The 22,598-nt window shown below is 40.1% G+C and overlaps 1 protein-coding gene across 1 annotated transcript in view; it reads left to right on the top strand.

Annotated features, from left to right (window-relative positions):
- The window catches only part of CTTNBP2 (cortactin binding protein 2), a 187,461-nt gene that overhangs the window by 162,386 nt on the left and 2,477 nt on the right, over nucleotides 1-22,598 (top strand). The window contains 5 exon segments of the mRNA XM_038387405.2: nucleotides 386-591; nucleotides 922-1,107; nucleotides 8,430-8,490; nucleotides 9,475-9,607; nucleotides 12,205-12,306. Of these exon segments, the coding sequence (XP_038243333.1) occupies nucleotides 386-591; nucleotides 922-1,107; nucleotides 8,430-8,490; nucleotides 9,475-9,607; nucleotides 12,205-12,306 (688 nt within the window).

Genomic DNA, 22,598 nt, shown 5'->3' with positions numbered 1-22,598 from the left:
TCTCCCCTTTATTTGGGAGTTTGGGCATCATGCATTTTAGTTTGACCAAACATCATCCCTCTGCCTTGCGCTGATTGGGGAGGGGGTGGTATTTCAGACCTCAAATTAAGGAAGAAGGATATCAAATTTTAATGGAAACCACTTTTCTTCTAACTCTTTGGACAAGCATTTGAGTTAAATTGTTAACAACAATAAAAAATGCAAGCCACTTCCTCTTTCGGTCAGGCTAGCCAAAGATGTCAGTTTCTAATGTTAAAACAAAAATAAATTAAAGGCACAAAATCCGTTTCCCTACCCTACTTGTAAGTCATCTTTAATAAATAAGATATGTGTAAAACATGTTTGATAACTTGTCTTGATTGTAAAGTTTTCTGTATGCTTCAAGGTGGCTGTCCAAATTATGGAACACTGTCATTGCTCCCAGAGTTCAAGAAGCAATACTCTCCAGAGCGTCTGTGAAGAGACCATCTGCACTGGGACAAACAGCAGCCAAAAAAAGTCCTAGTCAAGGCCAACAGGCTGTAGTTAAAGCAGCTCTCAGTATCTTGCTAAACAAAGCTGTTCTGCATGGCTGTCCTCTTCCACGAACAGGTAACAGTGAACAAGCTCAGCTAGAAAGCAAGCAGTTATATACTGGAATTTCTTAAGCAGGATTAACATTATTTAATGATTTTTTTAAAATAAATGTAGCATTTCTCATCAGTATATCTCAAAGCACTTTAGAGAAAACGTCAGTACATAACATAGTAATTTCACAGATATGGTAGGTAAGTCTTGTGATTAAAAGAGTTCGATCCCATTGAACGGAATAGTAATGAGAAATCTTAGAGGCCATGTAAGTTCTTAGCTAACTGCATATCTCTACCATGGCTGCAATGCACTATCAGCACTTTTTTAAAATGCATATTAATATTATTTCAGATCTGGATAGATATATAGCAGACTTTAAAGGAGGAAATTTCCCCTTAGCCATGGTTTCAAGCTACAAAAATTGTAATAAGAAAAGAGGAGAGAATGCTTCCTGGAGAAAGGTGAGCACAAGTCCTCGTAAGAAGTCAGGCCATTCATCTTCCCAATCATGGAGTAAGCAGGAGGCAAATACAGAAGGTAAAGCTTGTTATTTGGGACCCCGGGAAAACATGTTAGTCTTTTGTGATGAGGGAGGGTGTTGTTTTTGAGATGAGTAGATATGACCCTGGAAAGAAAATGGTTTATATTTTTTTCATGTTTGAACTTCCTTTTAATTCTCAGCAAAAACAAGGTACATTTAATGTTCACTTCTTTTGAAAATTGTTCAGCTCTTTTGCTCTTTTTGTGGTACTTTTGCAATAGCCTACTTAAATTTATTTTTGTTCTGGTTAAATGTCCTTCCTTTTATTTATAATTCATAAAGTGTTAAATGACATAGTAAGTATGTCAGTTAAATAATCTCATTGTTTTACATGCTTTTTATATATACGCAACAATAATGTAAATGGTTATCATAAAAATCAGACATACTTTCTCAATCTATGATCTTTTCACTTTTGCCAGCTAAGTGGAATCAAGCCAGTTTTGGAATTGAATGGGAGAACTCCAAAGAATAAGATAGGGACTATAGGAAAGGATGTTGGAGATGCAGTTGGTGGCACTCTTTCCTCTACCTCAAAATTATCAGATGGGCAAAAGTCTCTGGTTTTTAAATTGCAGGCTTTTTTCTAAGGTTTCCTCTTCATTGCCAAAAAATAAATTTAAAAAAATCCAGAGTTCACATAGGGAAAGACGTATTTTAGAGGTTCTAAGAGGTTACTATATAGTTGATAACTGGTTTAATGCAGCTACAATAGTGTAGCAGATAATATTAATAAGTGGCATTTACAAATTTATAATGCCTGTCACCCAGAGATCATAAATCAGCCAGTAAATGGTTAACTATAAATTATACAGGGATTGCATTATCCATATGTAAAATCAACCACTTCTGGAATGGAAAATAGCATTCTTTAAACAGCACAGAGAGGACACCAGAGGGTGATGCAACCAAGGTGGATGCAGGTTGCTTGAGCTCTGAAGTAGTCCACGGGGAATTCCTGAACATCATCCCCTGAACCCACTATCCCCAACCCCTAGAAATATTGTGCCTGACTACTGAAACCCCCAAGTTGCCCTCTAGCTCTGCATCTTCCTCTCCAAATCTGAAAACACTGAAAAAATAGAGATCTGCCTCCCTGCTTCTGCAAACAAAATAGTGCTTGAATCTGATGGAACGCAGCTGATGGCTGTATTGCAACAGATGGATGCAGAGACTGTTGAAATTAAATCTAGTTTCCACCCTACCACTGTGCCTCAGATTCAGAGTTCCCTTACATGCTCTATCCAGATGGAATGGGGAAGTAGAACACAGAACTTCTGAAGTGGAAGATAGTCTCAAAGAGAACAAATTACAGGTTATGAAGAACTGTAATGATATCAAGACTACTGAGACCAAGCCAATTGATCTAGACAGTGGCTCACAACAATGTAACACAAGAATTGTGGGTGTCCCTGAGGGAATAAGAAAAGGCAAACCCTCTGAATTTGTCCCTAACTAAGTTGTTGGATCTGCTGGTAAATTTTTGTTTTGAAATTGAGCGGGCACAGCAGGCCATAGCACTCCCCACCAGCTCCAGGAGGTCAGCCCAGAGCATTGATTGTGAAGTTCCTGAAGTTTACCACTAAGGAGCTTATATTGCAAAAATCCAGAGGAAAAAAGGAGCTCTTGGGTAGAACCAGCAATTAAAATTCTGCTTTTTCAAGTTTCAGAGTAGCAGCTGTGTTAGTCTGTATCCACAAAAAGAAAAGGAGTACTTGTGGCACTTTAGAGACTAACAAATTTATTTGAGCATAAACTCAAGATTATCCCTGTGATATGGTTGAAGTGAGGGCAGCTTTTAACCAAGCACAACAATTGGCTAGGAAGATGGACTAGAATTATTTTATTAAATATCTGGCAATGTTCAATATTAAAGATGGCAACAAGGTAGTATCATTCAGGTAGGCAGAAAAATACCTCAAAAATCTGCAAACTCCTCCCTCGCAAGAGGAGATATATACGGAATGATTTGACTGTATGTAATTTATGTATTGTTCTCTGAGATCTGATATGGCTGCTCTAAATAAGTTGATAGGTGGTAGTTGATTGATATGTATGTTCATTTTCTTTTCTTTTTTTAACAGTAATAGGTGATCAGTATAGTTGTAATATTTGGGGTTCCAAGAGCTGTGATGAGCTCCACGTTTCACCTAATCCGATTTCCCCTTTGGGTGTCAAGTGTATATTTTTGGACAGATTCTTCTTTGTGATTTCATGGAACTAATGTGTGTTTCTTTCTCCACTATATTTTCTTTTTTTATTTTTATTATTTAATTCCTCTTTCCGTCCCCCGTCTTGTTACCTTTCCATGCTGGGAATTTCCTTCTCACTCTTGTAGAATATGTACTGGGAAGCAACATCCTACCCCTGGGCTGTATAACTTTTGCTGCTTAGATATGTAAGAACTGTATGCTACTCCGGAAAATCTGCAAATTTCTCATTTATTCTCAAAGCAGCTTTATATTTTATTCAGTATATTTTAGCAACGATGGCTCCAATAATTAAATATGTCTCCTGGAATATAAAGTGTTTTAATAACCCTGTTAAAAGAAAAAAAATATTCAGTCCTTTAAAAAGAGAGTATTGACACTGCAATTCTCCAGGAGACACATCTGACAGAACTCGAAACTTGTAAACTGAATAGAGATTGGGTAGACTTCTCAATTTCTAGGAGTGTTGCTATACAAATACATAAAAAGTTGACTGTAAATATTCTGAGCACAAGTTCTGACAGTGAGGGCAGATTTACTGTCCTCAAGGCTAAAATTAGCAATTCTATTACCATATTTGTCAATTTCTACAGGCCAAGTCAGGGTGGTCCCAAATTTTTTCATAATTTTTTTATGAGTATAAATGACATGGGTCATCATCCTGTTGTTATTTCTGGAGACTTCAATGAAACTCTAAACCCAGTCCTTTATAAATCTGCTCCATCTCCATATAAAAACATGATTACTTGTCAGGTACTTCATACCTACATACATGGGTGATTTAGGTTTACAAGATGTGTGGAGACTGAATAATCCAATGGCCAGAGACTATAGTTTTTTGTTTTGTTTGTTTGATTTTTTTTTCCTGCAGCTCATTCTATTTATTCAGAATTGGACTATTTCTTAGTGTGAGAAGACTTGATCAATTCTTTCATTGATTATGGCATTTGTGCTATTGTTATAGCTGACTGTGCTCCTAAATATATTTCATAGAATCATAGAATATGAGGGTTGGAAGAGACTTCAGGAAGTCATCTAATCCAATCCCCTCTTCAAAGCAGGACCAACACCAACTAAATCATCCCAGCCAGGGCTTTGTTAAGTCGGGCCTTAAAAACTTCTGAGGATGGAGATTCCACCATCTCCCTAGGTAACCCGTTCCAGTACTTCACCACCCTCCTAGTGAAACAGTGTCTCCTAATATCCAACCTAGACCTCCCCCACTGGAACTTGAGACCATTGCTTCTTGTTCTGTCACCTGCCACCACTGAGAACAGCCGAGCTCCATCCTCTTTGGAACCCCCTTCAGGTAGTTGAAGGCTGCTATAAAATCCCCCATCACTCTTCTCTTCTGCAGATAAATAAGCCCAGTTTCCCTTAGCCTATTCTCATAAGTCATGTGCACCAGCCCCGTAATCATTTTTGTTGCCCTCTGCTGGACTCTCCAATTTGTCCACATCCCTTCTGTAGTGGGGGGACCAAAACTGGACACAGTACTCCAGGTGTGGCCTCACCAGTTCCGAATAGAGGGGAATAATCACTTCCCTCGATCTGCTGGCAATGCTCCTACTAATACAGCCCAATATGCTGTTGGCCTTCTTGGCAACAAGGGCACACTGCTGACTCATATCCAGCTTCTCGATCACTGTAATCCCCAGGTCCTTTTCTGCAGAACTGCCTCTTAGCCAGTCGGTCCCCAGCCTGTAGCAGTGAGATTCTTCCTTCCTAAATGCGGGACTCTGCACTTGTCCTTGTTGAACCTCATCAGATTTCTTTTGGCCCAATCCTCCAATTTGTCTAGGTCACTCTGGACCCTATCCCTACCTCCAGTCTATCTACCTCTCCCCACAGCTTAGTGTCATCTGCGAACTTGCTGAGAGTACTATCCATCCCATCATCCAGATCATTAATAAAGATGTTGAACAAAACCGGCCCCAGGACCAATCCTTAGGGCACTCCGTTTGATACCGGCTGCCAACTAGACATGGAGCCATTGATCACTATCTGTTTAGCCCAATGATCTAGCCAGCTTTCTATTGACCTTATAGTCCATTCATCCAACTGATACTTCTTTAACTTGCTGGCAAGAATACTGTGGGAGACATATCAAAAGCTTTGCTAAAGTCAAAGTATATCACATTCACTGCTTTCCCCATATCCACAGAGCTAGTTATCTCATCACAGAAGTCCAAATCAGGTTGGTCAGGCATGACTTGCCTTTGGTGAATCCAATTTGACTGTTCCTGATCATCTTCCTCTCCTCCAAATGCTTCAAAATGGATATCTTGAGGACCTGCTCCATGATTTTTCCAGGGACTGAGGTGAGGCTGACCTGTCTGTAGTTCCTTGGATTCTCCTTCTTCCCTTTTTTAAATATGGGCACATTTGTCTTTTAGGCCCCCAGGGTATATACCCCTATCTAAAATGTGGAGCTTAAATACCATTCCACTGTTTGATACATCATTTGTTAACTCACTCCAACAGGAGTTAGAACTTTAAAAAAAAAAAAAAACACATGTCCCCACCACTTCATCAGCTGCCTCACTTTGGGAAACCTTTAAAGCCTTCATCAGAGGCCATATCATCTCTTATGCCACCTATAAAGAGACATGGAGAGAACACAGAATTGAAATCAATACACTTTTGTCCCAAAAAGCAGAGTTTGCTTTATTCTATTTGAAGCAAAACTACTGGGAATCTGGCGAGAAAGCTGGCAAGCTGTAGGCACACAGACTTAAGCAAAAGTCTAACAATAATTGCTACATAGTCCAAGGTCTTTCCTGGGTGTAATAATAACTGAAATTACAATTTCACTTAGAGTAGGCAGGAGAGTTTGCTCATTCTTGGTCTCACTGAACGTGTTCAATAATAGGTGTTAAGTTTCAGAGAACTTTTTGTAAAAATTCAGTTGGGAACCTGTCTGTGCCAGGAGTCTTTCCTGCCTTCATTTCTTTTATAGTCAGTTCCACAATTTCTAGAGGGGTATCAGAGATCTATGGCAGAGGCAATCTGCTAAAAAAGTTATCTAGGGCATCTTTACTGATCCCTCTTCAGCTAAATATAGCTTGAATAAAGCTGTTGACATTGTTTATTAATATCTGACTGTGTGGTATGTAGCAATAAATTGGACAAAGCACTCTTACTCATTACACACACAAATCTTCTATAACAGACATTGCTCCGCTAATTTGCATTAACTGATTGATAATATTGCCACTTAGAGAGATTCTAAAGAATCTGTAGCTGTTGTTTCTTTAGATGCTAAAAAAGCTTTTCAACGCATACCCTTTTTTACATATTAGCAAAATTTTGGACTTGGTATATAATTTATTTCTTGGATTAAGTTTTTATACTCCAATCTAACTTCCAGGGTAGTTACCAATGGTATTATTTCTGCCCTATTTCCATCACAGAGAGGTATAGGGCAGGGCTGCCCCCTTTCTATTTTTCTCTTTGATTTAGCTCTAGAACCTTTTGCTCAGATGACAATGGCTAATCAAAATATTTATGGCATTAGTGTGGGCCAAACAGAGCACTAAATTGTGCTCTATGAGGATGATGCTCTTGTATCTACACCTAAGATTACCATTCCTAACCTTCTAACCACTGTTAATAAATTTAGATTCAGGATGTAAAATTAATTAAGGTAAATCAGAAATCTTGTGCATTAACAAATATGTCCACAAAAGCCTTTTCTCAAACTGGGATTTTCAATGGCAATCCTTTTATATGAAGTATTTAGAAATATTGATCCCCAAAAATATTCAGGACATCCCTAGGATAAATATAGAACCAGTTACTGCACAAGTGGTTAATGATTTGGGGAGATGGAGGTTGTTAACTTTCAGCATGTCAGGTAAAATGTCCTTCCTAGAATTTTGTATGTCCCTATTTCTATTCCTCAAACTGTTTTTTAAGAAATTCAATAATAATTTAAGAACATTCCTTTGGGTTGCAGGTTATTTGGGCTCTGAACAAATTACACCTTCCTGACTCTGTGAGGATTTCATGTTCCCAGCTTGGAAAATTATTTATATCTCCTTTTTGTTAATTCATGCATCTTTGTGGTTATTAGATGTGACCATGCAGACTCCTCCTCCCCCCACCAAATATTGATGCCTAGTTTTAACTATTTCCCCATGTTTATTCCCCCCACACACACACTGTTCCTCACACATTCTTGTCAACTGCTGGAAATGGCCCACCTTGATTATCACTACAAAAGGTTTTTTTTCCTCTCTTATTGTAATAGCTCACCTTACCAGATCACTCTCCTTTCTGCGTGTATGGTAACATCCATTGTTTCATGTTCTCCGTGAATATAAAATCTCCCCACTGTATTTTCCACTGCATGCATCCGACGAAGTGAGCTGTAGCTCACGAAAGCTTAATGTCAAATACATTTGTTAGTCTCTAAGGTACCACAAGTAGTCCTTTTCTTTTTGCGGATACAGACTAACACAGCTGCTACTCTGAAAGGGAGAACAGTGCTATTTCTGAATTGTCACTAACACTTCCTGAAGCAGACTGGGTTTGCTTAATAGTCTTCCATCCAAATTCTGACCAGATCTAATCCTGCTTAATTTCTTAGAGTTGATGTGAACACAGCTCAAGGTGATAAGGTTATTGTTATCATACTTTGTATCTAAGGATCCTTTTGCACTCTTGGTAATGTATATTAAGAATAAACATTTGGAGGGAAACTGAGACAAAATGGGACAGTGGATTTCATTTTAATAGCCTTTCACCTCTGAGTTCAAAGGCTCACTCTGATAACAAGTAATGATGAATTGGTTGATTTTCTTTTTTTTTGAGAGGACCAGTACTGGTGTCAGTAGTCACTGTGTTGGCAGAACTTAGTGGGAAAAAGACTACCTATACCACACCTGCTCAAGAAAGTGGGAAGATCCTGGCCCCCGCTCAGGCCTCTTTGTGCGATTGCAATAGTGCCATGGGGCGTTAACGTGATCTTGACAGGACACAGGGAGTGTGCTGATGATCAGCAAATAGGAATATGTTTTGTCTATTCATTACAGCTTTTAAAAGAAGAAGAAAACAATAGAATTATTCTAAGTACTAACAAGTTAACTTCCCTCCCTCTTGTGCAGGTATAAAAACAAAGAACATGTTGCAACAGAATTGCAACAAAATGGCTTCTCTTATCAAAAAGTAAGTCAGTTTTTTTTTCTTGTAATATATAGCAAAGATCACAGATACTACTGTGTCAAAAAACAGTTCACTCATCTGAGTAAGTGGATGGTTTATGTTTGGTATAATTACTTTTGGTTTCAGAGCTGAAGAAGTATAGGCTTTTTAATTCTAATTTGCGGGGGGGGAGGAGAGGTGTTGAAGGCTTTTCATTATAATTTAGAACCTATTTCAGTAGCTCAAACCTTGACACAGAGTATGTTCCTTTATTTATTATTAGAATTTTCTAGGACTTGGAGAATATTATATAAAACTCCTCTTACTTTGGCTTATAAAAACAGAAGGCTGTCTTTTCATCTAGAGGTGCACAAAGAAGACCCTCTGGCTATTTCAGCCTACTGAATGGAAATCTGAAGTTTGTATAATATGTGCATTTTAGTCTAAATGATATGGAATGTCTTTAATTAGCTATTGAGCAAATGGTCCAAGGGGACTGCATTTTATGCTACCATATGCCGGAGACAACTCCAGATCTGAAATTCACATCCTTGCAGAGCACAGAATCCTTTGTGCTTCTAGCAGTGGCTCCTTTTAATTTAAATAGTTAGGAATAGTTCCAAAAAAGGAGTGTGGGAGGATGGCTGCAACAATGAATTGGTGTAGGCAAAAGAAAGAAAAACTCTCCTGCCGAATGGCATATATACTTGTCACACAGAAGCATCCTTTGCTGAAACAATGGAGAGAGTAGATTAAATTGGGTAGAAGAGAGTCTATTATGAAGCAACAAAATTAAAGACTGACCACTCCTGATGCCTAAACTGGATGCTATTTCCATTCTGTTTGTTGCTACATCTTAAATTAGGGGTGTTACTGAATGGACAGTGTAGTTATGCAATCTTTGTGAAAGGAGGATACCATTTCCCAGTGCCGTGTGTGTGTATAAATATATTAATTATGTGCCATAGCCCACTTTCAGTTGTCCAGTCTCTTGTTTTGTTTTCATAGCTCTTCAGAGAATGAGCAGCTAAAAGTATTAAATCTGGAGCAAAGGCTGTCCCTTGGTTCTGATGATGAAGTAGATCTTGTGCAGGAACTTCAAAGTATGTGTTCCAGCAAATCAGAGTCTGATATAAGCAAGGTAAACACTGGGGTTTAAATAATATACATAATAATCATATGCAGTTGTTTAATCCATAATAGAGCTTAGATTTTAAAATACTTTTTCATTAACTCGAGATGTGCTAAAATAGACTAATATATTATATGTGTGATAGATTTTATGATTTATTTTATTTTTAAAAAAAGTTTAACCTTAAATGTCATGTCATGCACCAGGAATTTGCAGTGAATGCTAAAATGTATTGAGCCATGAATTTAGAGAAGCTAAAGTTCTATCAGATAATCTGCTTCAATGCATTGTTGCTCTCCACATCATATTTTCTATTGCTTTCAGCTGCCTAATTTTAAGTGATTGAATCAGTTGTGTTTTCACTACTTCCATTGGGAGACTATTTCATAGTCTAATAGCAATATAAAGCTTTTCTGATGCATGTTGTACGCTGACTTTGCTGACCATAATCCCATTATACTAATTATACACCAAGGATCTCCATAAACAATTCCCTGGTTGTTTAAAACTTTCCAGCAATTTTGCTTTATTGAACATTCTGTGTGATCTTAGATACCAACAAACTTTTAATTAAGAAATAATTGTGGTGGGAAGCTTTGTAATCCTGTTTTATTTAATTCTCTGTGAAGTTAGGTTTTAACAGCTGTATGCTATGAGCCAGATGCACTGAAGCTGCACCAGCTTATCCCTTGGCATCTCAGCAGGGATTCACTCCAAGGCCATGTCTGGCCTAGGGAAAATAGATGGTTTAAAAGCATGTTAGCTAACTCATTTTAACTAACATTTTAAACACTTGTGTAGACCGGGTTTAACACCCTTAAAATGTGTTTACTGGTTGTGGCTATCCTAAAAGGCATGTCTTAGGGGATGGCAGCTAGTGTCATTGACATTGTTCTTCCTAGCCAGAATAGGGAAAGACAAGATGAAGAATATTTAAAAAAATTAAATGTATTAAAGTCGGCAGAGCCTGATGAAATTCACCCTAGGACTGAAGAAATTTTGGAACCATTAGCAGTTATTTTCACAAATTCATGAAGGATGGGTGAGGTCCTAGAGGGCTAGAGAATGGCAAACATATATAGTAAACCTATCTTTTAAAAAGGGGAACAAAGAGGATCTAGGAATTATAGACCAGTCAGCCTAACTGCGATAACTGGAAACTTACTGGCAAAATTATTAAACAATCAATTTGTAAGAATCTAGAGTATAATAGGCTGATAACTAATAGCCAATGTGGATTTATTAAAGAACAAATCATGTGTGACCCAGCCCAATTTCCTTCTTTGACAGGGCTACTGGCTAGTGGATAGTGGAAAAGATGTAGACATGATTTATTTTGAATTTGGTAATGTTTTTGACACGATACTTACATGATGTTCTCATAAGCAAACTAGGGAAATATTGTCTAGATTAAATTAATATACAGTGGGACCCAAATGGTTGAAAAACTGTACTTAAAGAGTAGTCATGGTTCATTGTCAAACTGGGAGGATATATCTAGTGAGATTCAACTGATGACTTAGATAACGCAGCAGAGAGAATATTTATAAAATTTGCAGATGACACCAAGATGGAAGGGGTTGCAAGCACTTTGGAAGACAGGGTTAGAATTCAAAATGGCCTTGATAAATGGGAAAATTGGTCTGAAATTAAAGAGATGAAATTGAATAAAGAGAAATTCAAAGTATTACACTAAAGAAGAAAAAATCAACTTCACAGCTATAAAATGGGGAATAAGTGGCTAGGCAGTAGTACTGTTGAAAAAGATCTCGGGCTTATGGATTACAAATTGAATCTGAGTTAACAATGTGATGCAGTTGCAAAACAGACAAATATTATTCTGTGGTGTATTAACAGGAGTGTCGTATGTAAGATCTGATTTGTAATTGTTTTGCTCTACTCAGTGTTAGTGAGTCCTCAGCTAGAATACTATGTCCAATTTTGGATACCATGCTTTAAGAAGGATGTAGACAAACGAGAGAATCCAGAGCAGAGCGATGAAATTGATAAAAAGTTTAGAAAACCTGGCCTGTGAGGAAAAGTTAAAAAAAATGGGCATGAGAAAAGAAGGCTGAGTGGAGACCTGATAAGTATGAAAATATGTTAAGGACTATTATAAAGAGGATGGTCATCAACTGTTATCTATATCCAATAAAGGTAAAACAAACTTAATCTGCAGCAAGGGAAATTTAGGTTAGATATTAGGATAACTTTCTAACTATAAGAACAGTTGAACACTGGAATAGGGTATCAAGAGATGTTAAGGAATCCCCATCACTGGAGGTTTTTAAGAACAAGTTAGACAAACACCTGTCAGGGATGGTCCTAGGTATATTTGGCAGGGGGGAAGGGGAGAAAGAGGAATGGACTAGTTGATCTCTGGAGATCCCTTCCAGCTCTACATTTCTATGATTCTGTAAACTTAAATTGAATCTGACTACCCTTTTTTTCTTGGATACAGTGAGGATTTATTAATCATTCTTCTGAAATTTACACACAACTCTCATAATCTCCCATGCAAAGTAAAATGTGCATTAAAATAGACTCCAAAAATCTTCAAAATGAAATATAAAGGACTTCCAAAATATTATTTTCTTTTCTTTTAGATTGCTGATTCTAAGGATGAGCTGGTTATGTTCAGAAGCTCTCAAATTGATCCTATATTTTCAGCAAGCAGTACTAATCCAAGTAAATCAGTGTCACAAAAGGTATGGGACGCATAGTATGTTTCATAAGAGTGTAAAAAAATACCTGTGTACAAACTATTTTGAACATTTTCTAGAGCTCACTACAAATCTATGTTTGAGTTCTTGGTGGGAATCAGAAAGATTAAAATGCCTGGAATTCTCTGTTAGTTAGAGACAGAAGGTATTTATTGACAGGTTGGTAAACCGATATGATTAATAATTTTTAGAAAACATACTTCAGGCACCGTGGGCCAATTTTTTCCCTGGTGTGTGTCCACCAAAGTCATTGGTCATTAAACCAGGTATGCGTTTGGCCCATGTGTGATTTTCATATTTACATGATGATATCTACTGGATAAGTATCATAGATAGTCATGATATTTCAATTATTTTAATCAAACTTTTCTGAAATTTGGACTTTTCTAGCACTCAACATTTTCATAGTAGCCTTACAAGCTAAAGTGATTAAATGAACAGAAGTAGTCAAAATTCCCGTTACTTCTTAACACTAATTGCTTGAACATGGTTTACTTTGTCATCCTTATTAGTGATTACCAAAGCATATGCCAGTTTCAGATTCCTCCTGAGTGTGTTCTGTAACTAGAAATGAGTCAGCCTGACACTGAGTGGAAAGCTCCCAGTTGGTGGAAATTTTGAGAACCTGAAATCAATTATAGTACAGGACGCTGAGCAAGCAAGACATAGATCAGCTTTTTTTTTTTTTTAAAAGGGGATTAACTTCTTTCCCTCTGAACTTGTTGTATGTTTCAGTGCACTGCTCTCTTGGCACCCTATCTTATAAGAAACCAAAAAAACCAGAAAGAATAAATCCATTTGGAATTGGTCCTCCCACGTTTGGGAAACAAGAGTCCAGATGTAAACAGACAATATTAACTACAGGACAGTTTGAACATATGAAGGCTTAGGTGCCAAAAAGCTGCTGATTTGTTACTGGAGGGCATAAAGTTGTAACTCAGAAAATAATTGGATGATCACAAGTATATTTGTTGAATGTCAGTTATTTTTCTGAAGAAACTATAGGGGGAAATTACCTAAATTCTTTACAAATTCCATCAGTTTGAAATCAATAAAGGGAAAACATTACTATATTAAAAAATTCAATATGTAGCATAATGATACTGAGTTCTGCAGCAACACTGAGACTCTGATAATACTTTACTTCTATAATGTTCCATCCTAGAATTTCAATGTACTTTATGCACATCAATTTAGTCTTACCACCCCCTAGTGAGATAGGTAGGTGTATCACCCATTTAGTGATGAAGAAACTGAAATGAATGACGTGCCCGAGGCCACACAGGAAATCTGTGATAGGGTTGGGAATGGAATCCAGGCCCCCTTGAATTAATTTTACGTGTAAACCACAAGACCTTCCTCCAAAGAGGATGTACAAGCCTTTCTCTTTTTAACTTCTGCTTAAGCCCAGCAGTACAATGTTCATAGAGAGAGTTAATTCTCCCTAAAAAGAAAAGGACTACTTGTGGCACCTTAGAGACTAACAAATTTATTAGAGCATAAGCTTTCGTGAGCTACAGCTCACTTCATCGGATGCATTTGGTGGAAAAAACAGAGGAGAGATTTATATACACACACACAGAGAACATGAAACAATGGGTTTATCATACACACTGTAAGGAGAGTGATCACTTAAGATAAGCCATCACCAACAGCAGGGGGGGGAAGGAGGAAAACCTTTCATGGTGACAAGCAGGTAGGCTAATTCCAGCAGTTAACAAGAATATCAGAGGAACAGTGGGGGGTGGGGTGGGAGGGAGAAATACCATGGGGAAATAGTTTTACTTTGTGTAATGACTCATCCATTCCCAGTCTCTATTCAAGCCTAAGTTAATTGTATCCAGTTTGCAAATTAATTCCAATTCAGCAGTCTCTCGTTGGAGTCTGTTTTTGAAGCTTTTTTGTTGAAGTATAGCCACTCTTAGGTCTGTGATCGAGTGACCAGAGAGATTGAAGTGTTCTCCAACTGGTTTTTGAATGTTATAATTCTTGACGTCTGATTTGTGTCCATTCATTCTTTTACGTAGAGACTGTCCAGTTTGGCCAATGTACATGGCAGAGGGGCATTGCTGGCACATGATGGCATATATCACATTGGTAGATGCGCAGCTGAACGAGCCTCTGATAGTGTGGCTGATGTGATTAGGCCCTATGATGGTATCCCCTGAATAGATATGTGGACAGAGTTGGCAACGGGCTTTGTTGCAAGGATAGGTTCCTGGGTTAGTGGTTCTGTTGTGTGGTGTGTGGTTGCTGGTGAGTATTTGCTTCAGATTGGGGGGCTGTCTGTAAGCAAGGACTGGTCTGTCTCCCAAGATCTGAGAGAGCGATGGCTCGTCCTTCAGGATAGGTTGTAGATCCTTGATGATGCGTTGGAGGGGTTTTAGTTGGGGGCTGAAGGTGATGGCTAGTGGCGTTCTGTTGTTTTCTTTGTTGGGCCTGTCCTGTAGTAGGTGACTTCTGGGTACTCTTCTGGCTCTGTCAATCTGTTTCTTCACTTCAGCAGGTGGGTACTGTAGTTGTAGGAATGCATGATAGAGATCTTGTAGGTGTTTGTCTCTGTCTGAGGGGTTGGAGCAAATGCGGTTATATCGTAGCGCTTGGCTGTAGACAATGGATCGAGTGGTATGATCTGGATGAAAGCTAGAGGCATGTAGGTAGAATAGCGGTCAGTAGGTTAATTCTCCCTAGTGTCACAAAATTAAAGTACAGTTCTACATGGTACTGAAGGTCTAATCTGGCCAGAAGATTTTCAGGACTGTAATAGGAGGAAGAATGGTGTGGTGGCTGACTGACTTTGGGCAAGATACTCAATGTCTGTCTGTCTGTCTGTCTGTCTGTGTGTGTGTGTGTGTGTGTGTGTGTGTGTGTGACTGACTGACTGACTGACTGACTTTGGGCAAGATACTCAATGTCTCTGTGCCTCAGCTCCCTGTCTGTTCAATGGGGATAATGCTTCCCTACCTAACAGAGATGCTGTGAGATCATCTGTTATCTCTGTTGCCCTATCTATAGGGTTTTGTTCGGTGCTTAGCACCAGAGTATCAGAATGTGTTCCACATAAAATCAGAAGCAATAGCAAAGTCTCTAGTGGACTTCATGGAGTTTCTGGCACTTTTTCCTTTTGGGGTAAAAACTCCGTTTGGGTTTAAATTAGTGAACGTTTGTGAGGTGCTCAGATACTGCAGCAAAGGGGGCTATATGTATACTTACACAGCTAATAGGAGTATTTTGATGCATTAATAGGACTGAGGGGAAGCTTGCAAGGTAGGAATCAAGACAATCAGTCCTTCACTTTCCTTTTTTCATAAAATGTATAAAGAACAGTTAAAGAAGGGGGTTGGCAGAATTTAATTAAATCAGCATTCAGTGAAATTCATGCTTCTCTAAAGATACTGGCCTAGATCCTCAGCTATAGCTGAAAAACATACATTGCAGCTTGGCAGATGTGTGTGCGTGAAACTGGCCTTTGTGCTCCCACAATTCTATGTCATCTAAGGGCTACTCTAAATTATGCCAGCTCCTGAAAGCCCCAAGAGGCAGATGTGGCAGCAGTGATTGCCAAGGAAAGGGAGTCCTAGCCATGCCTAAGTTTTCCCCAGCTAGACATCCTACACTAGGATGACCCTTTTGTAGCTGGCTACAGTAGATTTGTGTATGACAGTGTCTGAAATGTAAAATAGCTAAACACAAAAACAAGGCCACCATCTATACAGGATCTTCACTTCTGGGTCTTAGCATAAGACCAGCAGAACTCCTTCAGCTCTTAAGATTTTTATGATCCTTGAGGGCAGCAGTAGTGGGATAAAGTATGGCCCCACTATTAGCAGTCGCACACAACTCCCTGCTGAGTATAAATGCTCCCTTGGGACATTCCAGTCAATTTCTTCTTGATCACAATCAGTAAAGGAGCTCCCTTAGGAGACTGTACCTGATTGGCCATCACTCCAGCTCTTCACCAGTTCCAACGATGCCTTGCTAGGTACCGTTTCATATCTATTGGCTCTTCTTCGAGTGATGTTCCCTATGGTATTCCACTGAGGGTTACACATGCAAACTATGTGTTTGGAGCTGGTTGGTCCGCACATGCGCCCTGGCTCACCTTGTGCTTCCATCCATGGTGATAAAGAACGGGGTGGACTGACTGCCTCTCCAGTTCCTTGTCACCGCCACATGGTCCTGGTCAGAACTTTGTGTCCATGTTTCTGATGCACTTTTAAATAAGATAGTTGTACATACTTTTAAGAGTTTTATAATAGCTTTACCAATTTATTGTAGTTTTAGTGCTTTGTTTAGATTGATTTGGGGGGTTGTTTTCTTCTTCACTTCCTCCCCCTATGCCCACATGCGAGTACTGGACTATGCCCAGGACTCCAGGCCTCAAATTCTGTGCCTCCTCCTGCTCTCCTTCTCGGTCAGCAACAAACACCAGCGCCTCCTCTGTGGCTTGGGGGGAGCTCACATTGCATCAAGGTGCAGTATTTGCCAGTCCTTCCCCAGCCACACCCAAGAAGGCCAGGCTCTCTGCCTCCAGAATCACTTTATGGAGTTCGCCATGAGGCCTCATTCAGACCCAGGCCAGGGAACTCTCCCATACATCAGCCTGAATTAGCACAGAGCACACCTATTGCTACCATATCCAAATCTGGTACCCCATGGTGGGGCCTAGTCAGGAGATAAGGAAGTATACCCATAAGCATGGGACTAAGTCTTCCTCAAAATCAAAGAAAGTGGACTCTCCTTCCATGACTTCGAGCCATGGAGATGGAGCTCATGCTAAGTCCCATAGGCATGAGAAGAAATCCCACACATGGTGGTATCCAGTTGTTCCGAGCCCTGCTCCACCACTACCATCATCACTGACACAAGAGGTGGGATCCTCCCATTCTGGAAAGTCCATGGTGCTGGCACCAATACAAATCAAAGAGAGGGTACCTCTGACACTGGGGAGATCCAGAACCATAGCTGAGCCCCAGCATATATTGGCCGTGGGAGACCCAGAGTCACCCCTCCATCTCTAGAGAGATTATTTCTCTGCCACGGGATATGCCCTGGGTACAGGACCTCACTATCCATTCCAATAATCTGCACCCTTCCCAAGGTACTGCCATTTAACTGGAGTCCATCTTCTCCTCCTCCTCCGACGAATCAGAAACAGGAGAGGACCTGACCGTGTCATATCACCCCTGTGCACCTTCACAGAGACTGCCACATCCATACCAGCATCCACCACTTCCACCATCTTGGAGCCATTGATACCCCATGCCGTACTCCACAACCTCCCTCGGATACGACCTATTGGTCATACTGGAGACCCTGGTCCCAATATCACCCACTTGGAACCAGCTCAGTCTATGAGGGAATATTCGCCTGCCTCCCCTCTATGGGTTCCTTCTAACAGGTGCTCAGATCCACTGATAGAGTAGGAACTCCTTAGTCCAGTCGCAGTGGTGTCACCAGAACCGGTGAAATTTCCCTCTTCATGAAGTGGTTACTGCAGCATCCCCTTCTCCTCCGGATGACTTCAGGCAGTTTCAGAAACTGTTGCAGAGTTGTGAGGGAACTCCAAATTCCCCTGAAAGAAATCCAGGACATCCATCATAAGCTGCTTGATATCCTCCACACCTTGGTACCAGCCAGAATTACATTGCCAATTAATGATGCTGTTCTGTTCTGGAAGACTCCAGTGTGGCACACCCCTACCACATGCACAGCTAGCCCCTAAAGTTGCCAAAAAAAATTCCTATAGTTCCTGCCAAGTTCCTGAGTTCCATTTTTCTCAGCCTTCTCCAAACTCCCTAGTTGTCCAGGCAGCGACTGAACAAGCCAAACAAATCACCCATGAGTTACACCAGCTGATAAGGAGGGCAAGCATTTGGACCTTTTAGGATGCAAAGTATTTTTCTCATCTAGCCTTCAATTCAGGATTGTGAACTATCAGGCATTACTAGCCAAGTACCAGGGGGTAGCCGTGTGTGTTCATCTAAGATGCCACCAGACTCCTTTTTGTTTTTGTGGATACAAAAACTAACTGATTTATTTGGGCGAAAGCTTTCATGGGTAAAACACCACTTCTTCAGATGCATGGAGTGAAAATTACAGATGCAGGCTTATATAATGACACATAAAGGGAAGGGAGTTACCTCATAAGTGGAGAACCAGTGTTGACAGAGCCACTTCGATTAGGGTGGATGTAGTCCACTCCCAATAACAGATGAAAAGGTGTCAATTCCAGGAGAGGCAAATCTGCTTTTGTAATGAGCCAGCCACTCCCAGTCCCTATTCAAACCCAAATTAATGGTGTTAAATTTGAAAATGAATTTTAATTCCACGGTTTCTCTTCTATGGGCCCCCCATTTTAGCCTCAGAGACCTGATGGGGCCCCTGAGGAAATGCCAGAAAACTCAGTGATCTCACCTCCGGGGCCCTCTTTTCAGGCTTTGACGTCGCAGTTACAACCTCCAGCCAGGAGGTATTTCTGAGGTGACCCCAGGAGTTGCCAACTGCTATATCTATCACCTCACAATCCTCTTACCACCTTTGGGAGTTGTTTAGTCCTCTTTTCCCACACTTGGAGTGCAATAACAATGGACAAATGGATGTTGAACGTTATCCGCCATGGCTGTACAATTGAGTTTATCATGCTACCTCCTCCAAGACCTCTCCCTCCTATCCTCTTCAGAGACCACTCTCATGACAGCATCCTCACCCGAGAGATTAACTCCTTATTACAACAGGGAGTAGTAGAACATGTCCCCACAGAATATCAGGGAACAGGGTTTTACTCAACTTCCTGATACCCAAGAAGAAAGGCGGGAGAAGACCAATCCTTGATCTCCAACATCTCAATCGCTTCATTCACAAACTCAAGTTTTGTATGGTCACCTTGGCAGTGATTATCCCATCCTTAGAGAAGAGCATGGGGTTTACGGCTCTCAATATGAAGGACACTTATTTTCACATTGATGTCCATCCAGCCCACAGACATTTCCAGAGATTCACATTGGGCATCTACCATTTCCAATACAGGGTGCTCCCCTTCAGAATAGCCACTGCTTCCAGAGTCTTTACCAAAGTTTTTTCTGTTGTAGCAGCCTATGTCAGACGTTAGGGGGTCTTCGTGTTTCCATATCTTGACAATTGGCTTCTAGCTATGCGGTCCAAGCAAGAAGCACAAGCTTCAACTTCCATGCTGTTCAACCTGCCTTTGTCCCTCGGAGTCAGTATCAACATTGAGAAATCGATCAGAGACTCCACACAGTCTCTGGACTTCATAGGGGCTGACATCAGTTCCGTCACAGCATGGGCCTATTTGCCAAAAGACGTGTTCCAGTCAATGAGCGACATCATAACTCGCATTGTGAGCAATCCTATCTACCAGCCTGGACTTGCCTATCCCTCCTGGGCTACATGGCTTCATGTACTCATGTGATCCCTTTTGCATGACTCCACCTTTGCTAGTAGTCAGATGTGGCTCCAATCCGTTTACTCACCAAACCTTCATTCCGTGGACTTCATGCTAACCCCACCAAGGAACTGTCATGCCTTCAGTGATGGACAGACCCACATCGCATATGCATGGGGGTTCTCTCCGGACAAGCCGATCATCACTGACACATCCCTGGCAGGCTGCTACGTGAACGATTATATGACACAGGGAACATGGTCTCCCCAAGAATCCAGGATGTTCATAAATGTCCTGAAACTCCAAGCTGATTGGTCGTCTTCCTCTTTTGATGCCACACTTGCAAAAGGAAGAGAAAAGGGGCCTAGAAAAATGAGAGAAGGACCAGATCAACAGAGAAAATGAGCACTGAGCTGCAAAACAGAAATCCAACATCAGAACAATGTAACATACACCTATGGGCATGTAGCCTGAAAGATAGCTAAAAAAAATCTGTGATGCTGAAGTGCGGGATCTCAACCAGCAAACTTAATGTCAAACTCTCCTTACGCTTCCCATAAGCACAGTGGGTGAACATCACCACACCAAAGCACTCCATCCCTTCGGCAGTAAATCAAGGGCCCCATCGAGCATTGATTCCTCAGAACTTGAAATACCAAGCTGGAGCTCAAGAAGTCAAGTTAGGAGACACACAAAGCATGAGCAGCTGCTTGACATGCCTCTGTTGAAGCCCCTGGTCCCCAGTGAGACTGCCAGGAATCCCATAGTACCAGCTCTAAGACATTGCTCTTGCCCTAGGATGGCAATTGTAGAAGCTCTTGGAGCAATTAGAATGCTTTTTACTCTGAAGTCTGTGCTCATGCGGGAAATTCCAGTCTGAAAGCCAGTACCTCTTACTGTGAGGGCTCTGGTACATCTTGATGTCCAGCTTGAGTAAGGATGGCAGAATTCAGCCCTATGTGATTAAAAATGTTCCAATAAATAAAATAAGTTTTAGGAAAGAACTTTCATTCATTAGCTGCAAGTCTTTGTTAAACTGCATTACAACAGTACAATATATATAATATAACATTCCTTTTTAATGAGAAAATAAATTATAAATGTAGCTCTGTAGGTTCATTATATGTTCTCTGTTCTGTTATTTTATAGGGTTTACATTTAAGTCCCCTGTTCTGTATTGATATGTAGAGGAATTAGCATGTCTGACATAAACATAACTGCAAATTTTAATGAAGAGATGTCCAAGGAAGCTAACTGCTTTGATGCCTATGAAATGCGGCTGTCCAGCTATACCATGCACTCTTGAGTTATTGCTCTTATGAATTAGCTTGTCACCTCTCTCTTGTCACACTTACTGTATTTTTATTGGCCTATTGTCAGTTACCTTAAATATTTAAAATGATACTGACTGTATTCCATATTTTTATTTAAAATCTGGAGATCAGTTCCTACTACAGTTTTGAAGGTAGATGAAAGTTTGGGGCTATATTTCTTTTGAGTGTTTTTCTTTTAACAAAGAAAGATTACCTACTGTATTGATATTCTTTTGTTGTTTAAGCAAAGAAGTTCCTAGCCCCATATGGCTGTGATTTGATATCTGCATGTTTCAGAAACATCGCTGACCATGCATGCATTCATAAACTGGAGGTCTCTCCTTTTATTGAACTCTATGTAATAATGTGAAGCATAACTGCATTTGTGCTAATATTATGAATTTTGATACCTGGCGACATGTTTTATATTGTTAGTTAGTATGATTTTTTTTCCTGTCAGAACTATATTATAGCACGGTTTGTAATAACTATGTAAGGTTAGTTAATTATTTTGTTGATAAATTGGAAACAAAAATTGTAAGTGTTAGATAATAATTCCAAGGTGCTGTTTTGGGAGTTTCTGTATTTTACCTTTTGACCAGTGGTATAGCATAAGTGCAGTATGTTACTGTTGGGAAGAACACACATTTTCCCTTCCTCTGTACATTTCCGTAGCACAGGCAGTGCTTGTTTCCTGGAAAAGATGGAAGTGAAATGTATATCCTGTCCTTAGGCCCTACTATATAAATCCCAGCAGTGCCTAGCAATCTCCTTCTTCTTCTCATGGGAAGTTAGAATGGAGTATTAGCTGGTTTCAGTCTCCAAATTAGGAATCTGAAAACTGGTTTTTAAAAATACCATCTGTTCTGCAGCAATACTGAAGATAGCTGGATATCCCGAGTGCTTCTAATGCCTAGGGCTATTTCATCTTTCTGCTCAATGCAGTTTCTGCCACACCAAATCAGCTACTATATGAGTAGAAAGGAGAGAGAAAAAAACTGCTTTCATAACAGGGATAATATCACTACCCTTACCTCACTTCTGTGCTGATAAGACATATTCTGGAGGGGAACTGATTTGGCCTATGCTGCATGCTAAGCAACTACCCTCTGTGCCTTTTGTGCTGGGAGTTCTTCCTCTACCCCTAGTCCCACGAAGGCTATGTTTACACTACCGCTGTAAGTCGACCTATGCTATGCAACTCAGGAGTCGATGTACCTTGGGTTGAGTTACTGTGGGGTCTACACCGCGGCGGGTCAACTGGAGAAGATCTCCCATCGACTTACATTACTCTTCTCATGGGGGGTAGAGTACAGAAGTCGACTGGAGAGTGATCTGCAGTTGATTTGGCTGGTCTTTACTAAATCAACCGCTGGTGGGTCGATCTCAGAGTGTCAATCCTCACTGTAGTGTAGACCTGCCCATAGAATTATAGCATGACTATACCACATTTTTAATGATTACTGCTACCCTGACATTACATTACAAAAGAAAGAAGTTGCAGTACGAATTGCAAAGATGATGATTAGCTGATTATGTGATTTTTTTTTTCCCCCCAA

This window comes from Dermochelys coriacea, chromosome 1, assembly GCF_009764565.3.
Source record: "Dermochelys coriacea isolate rDerCor1 chromosome 1, rDerCor1.pri.v4, whole genome shotgun sequence".
Classification (NCBI taxonomy): domain Eukaryota; kingdom Metazoa; phylum Chordata; order Testudines; family Dermochelyidae; genus Dermochelys; species Dermochelys coriacea.
This window is presented reverse-complemented; position numbering and strand designations above follow the sequence as displayed.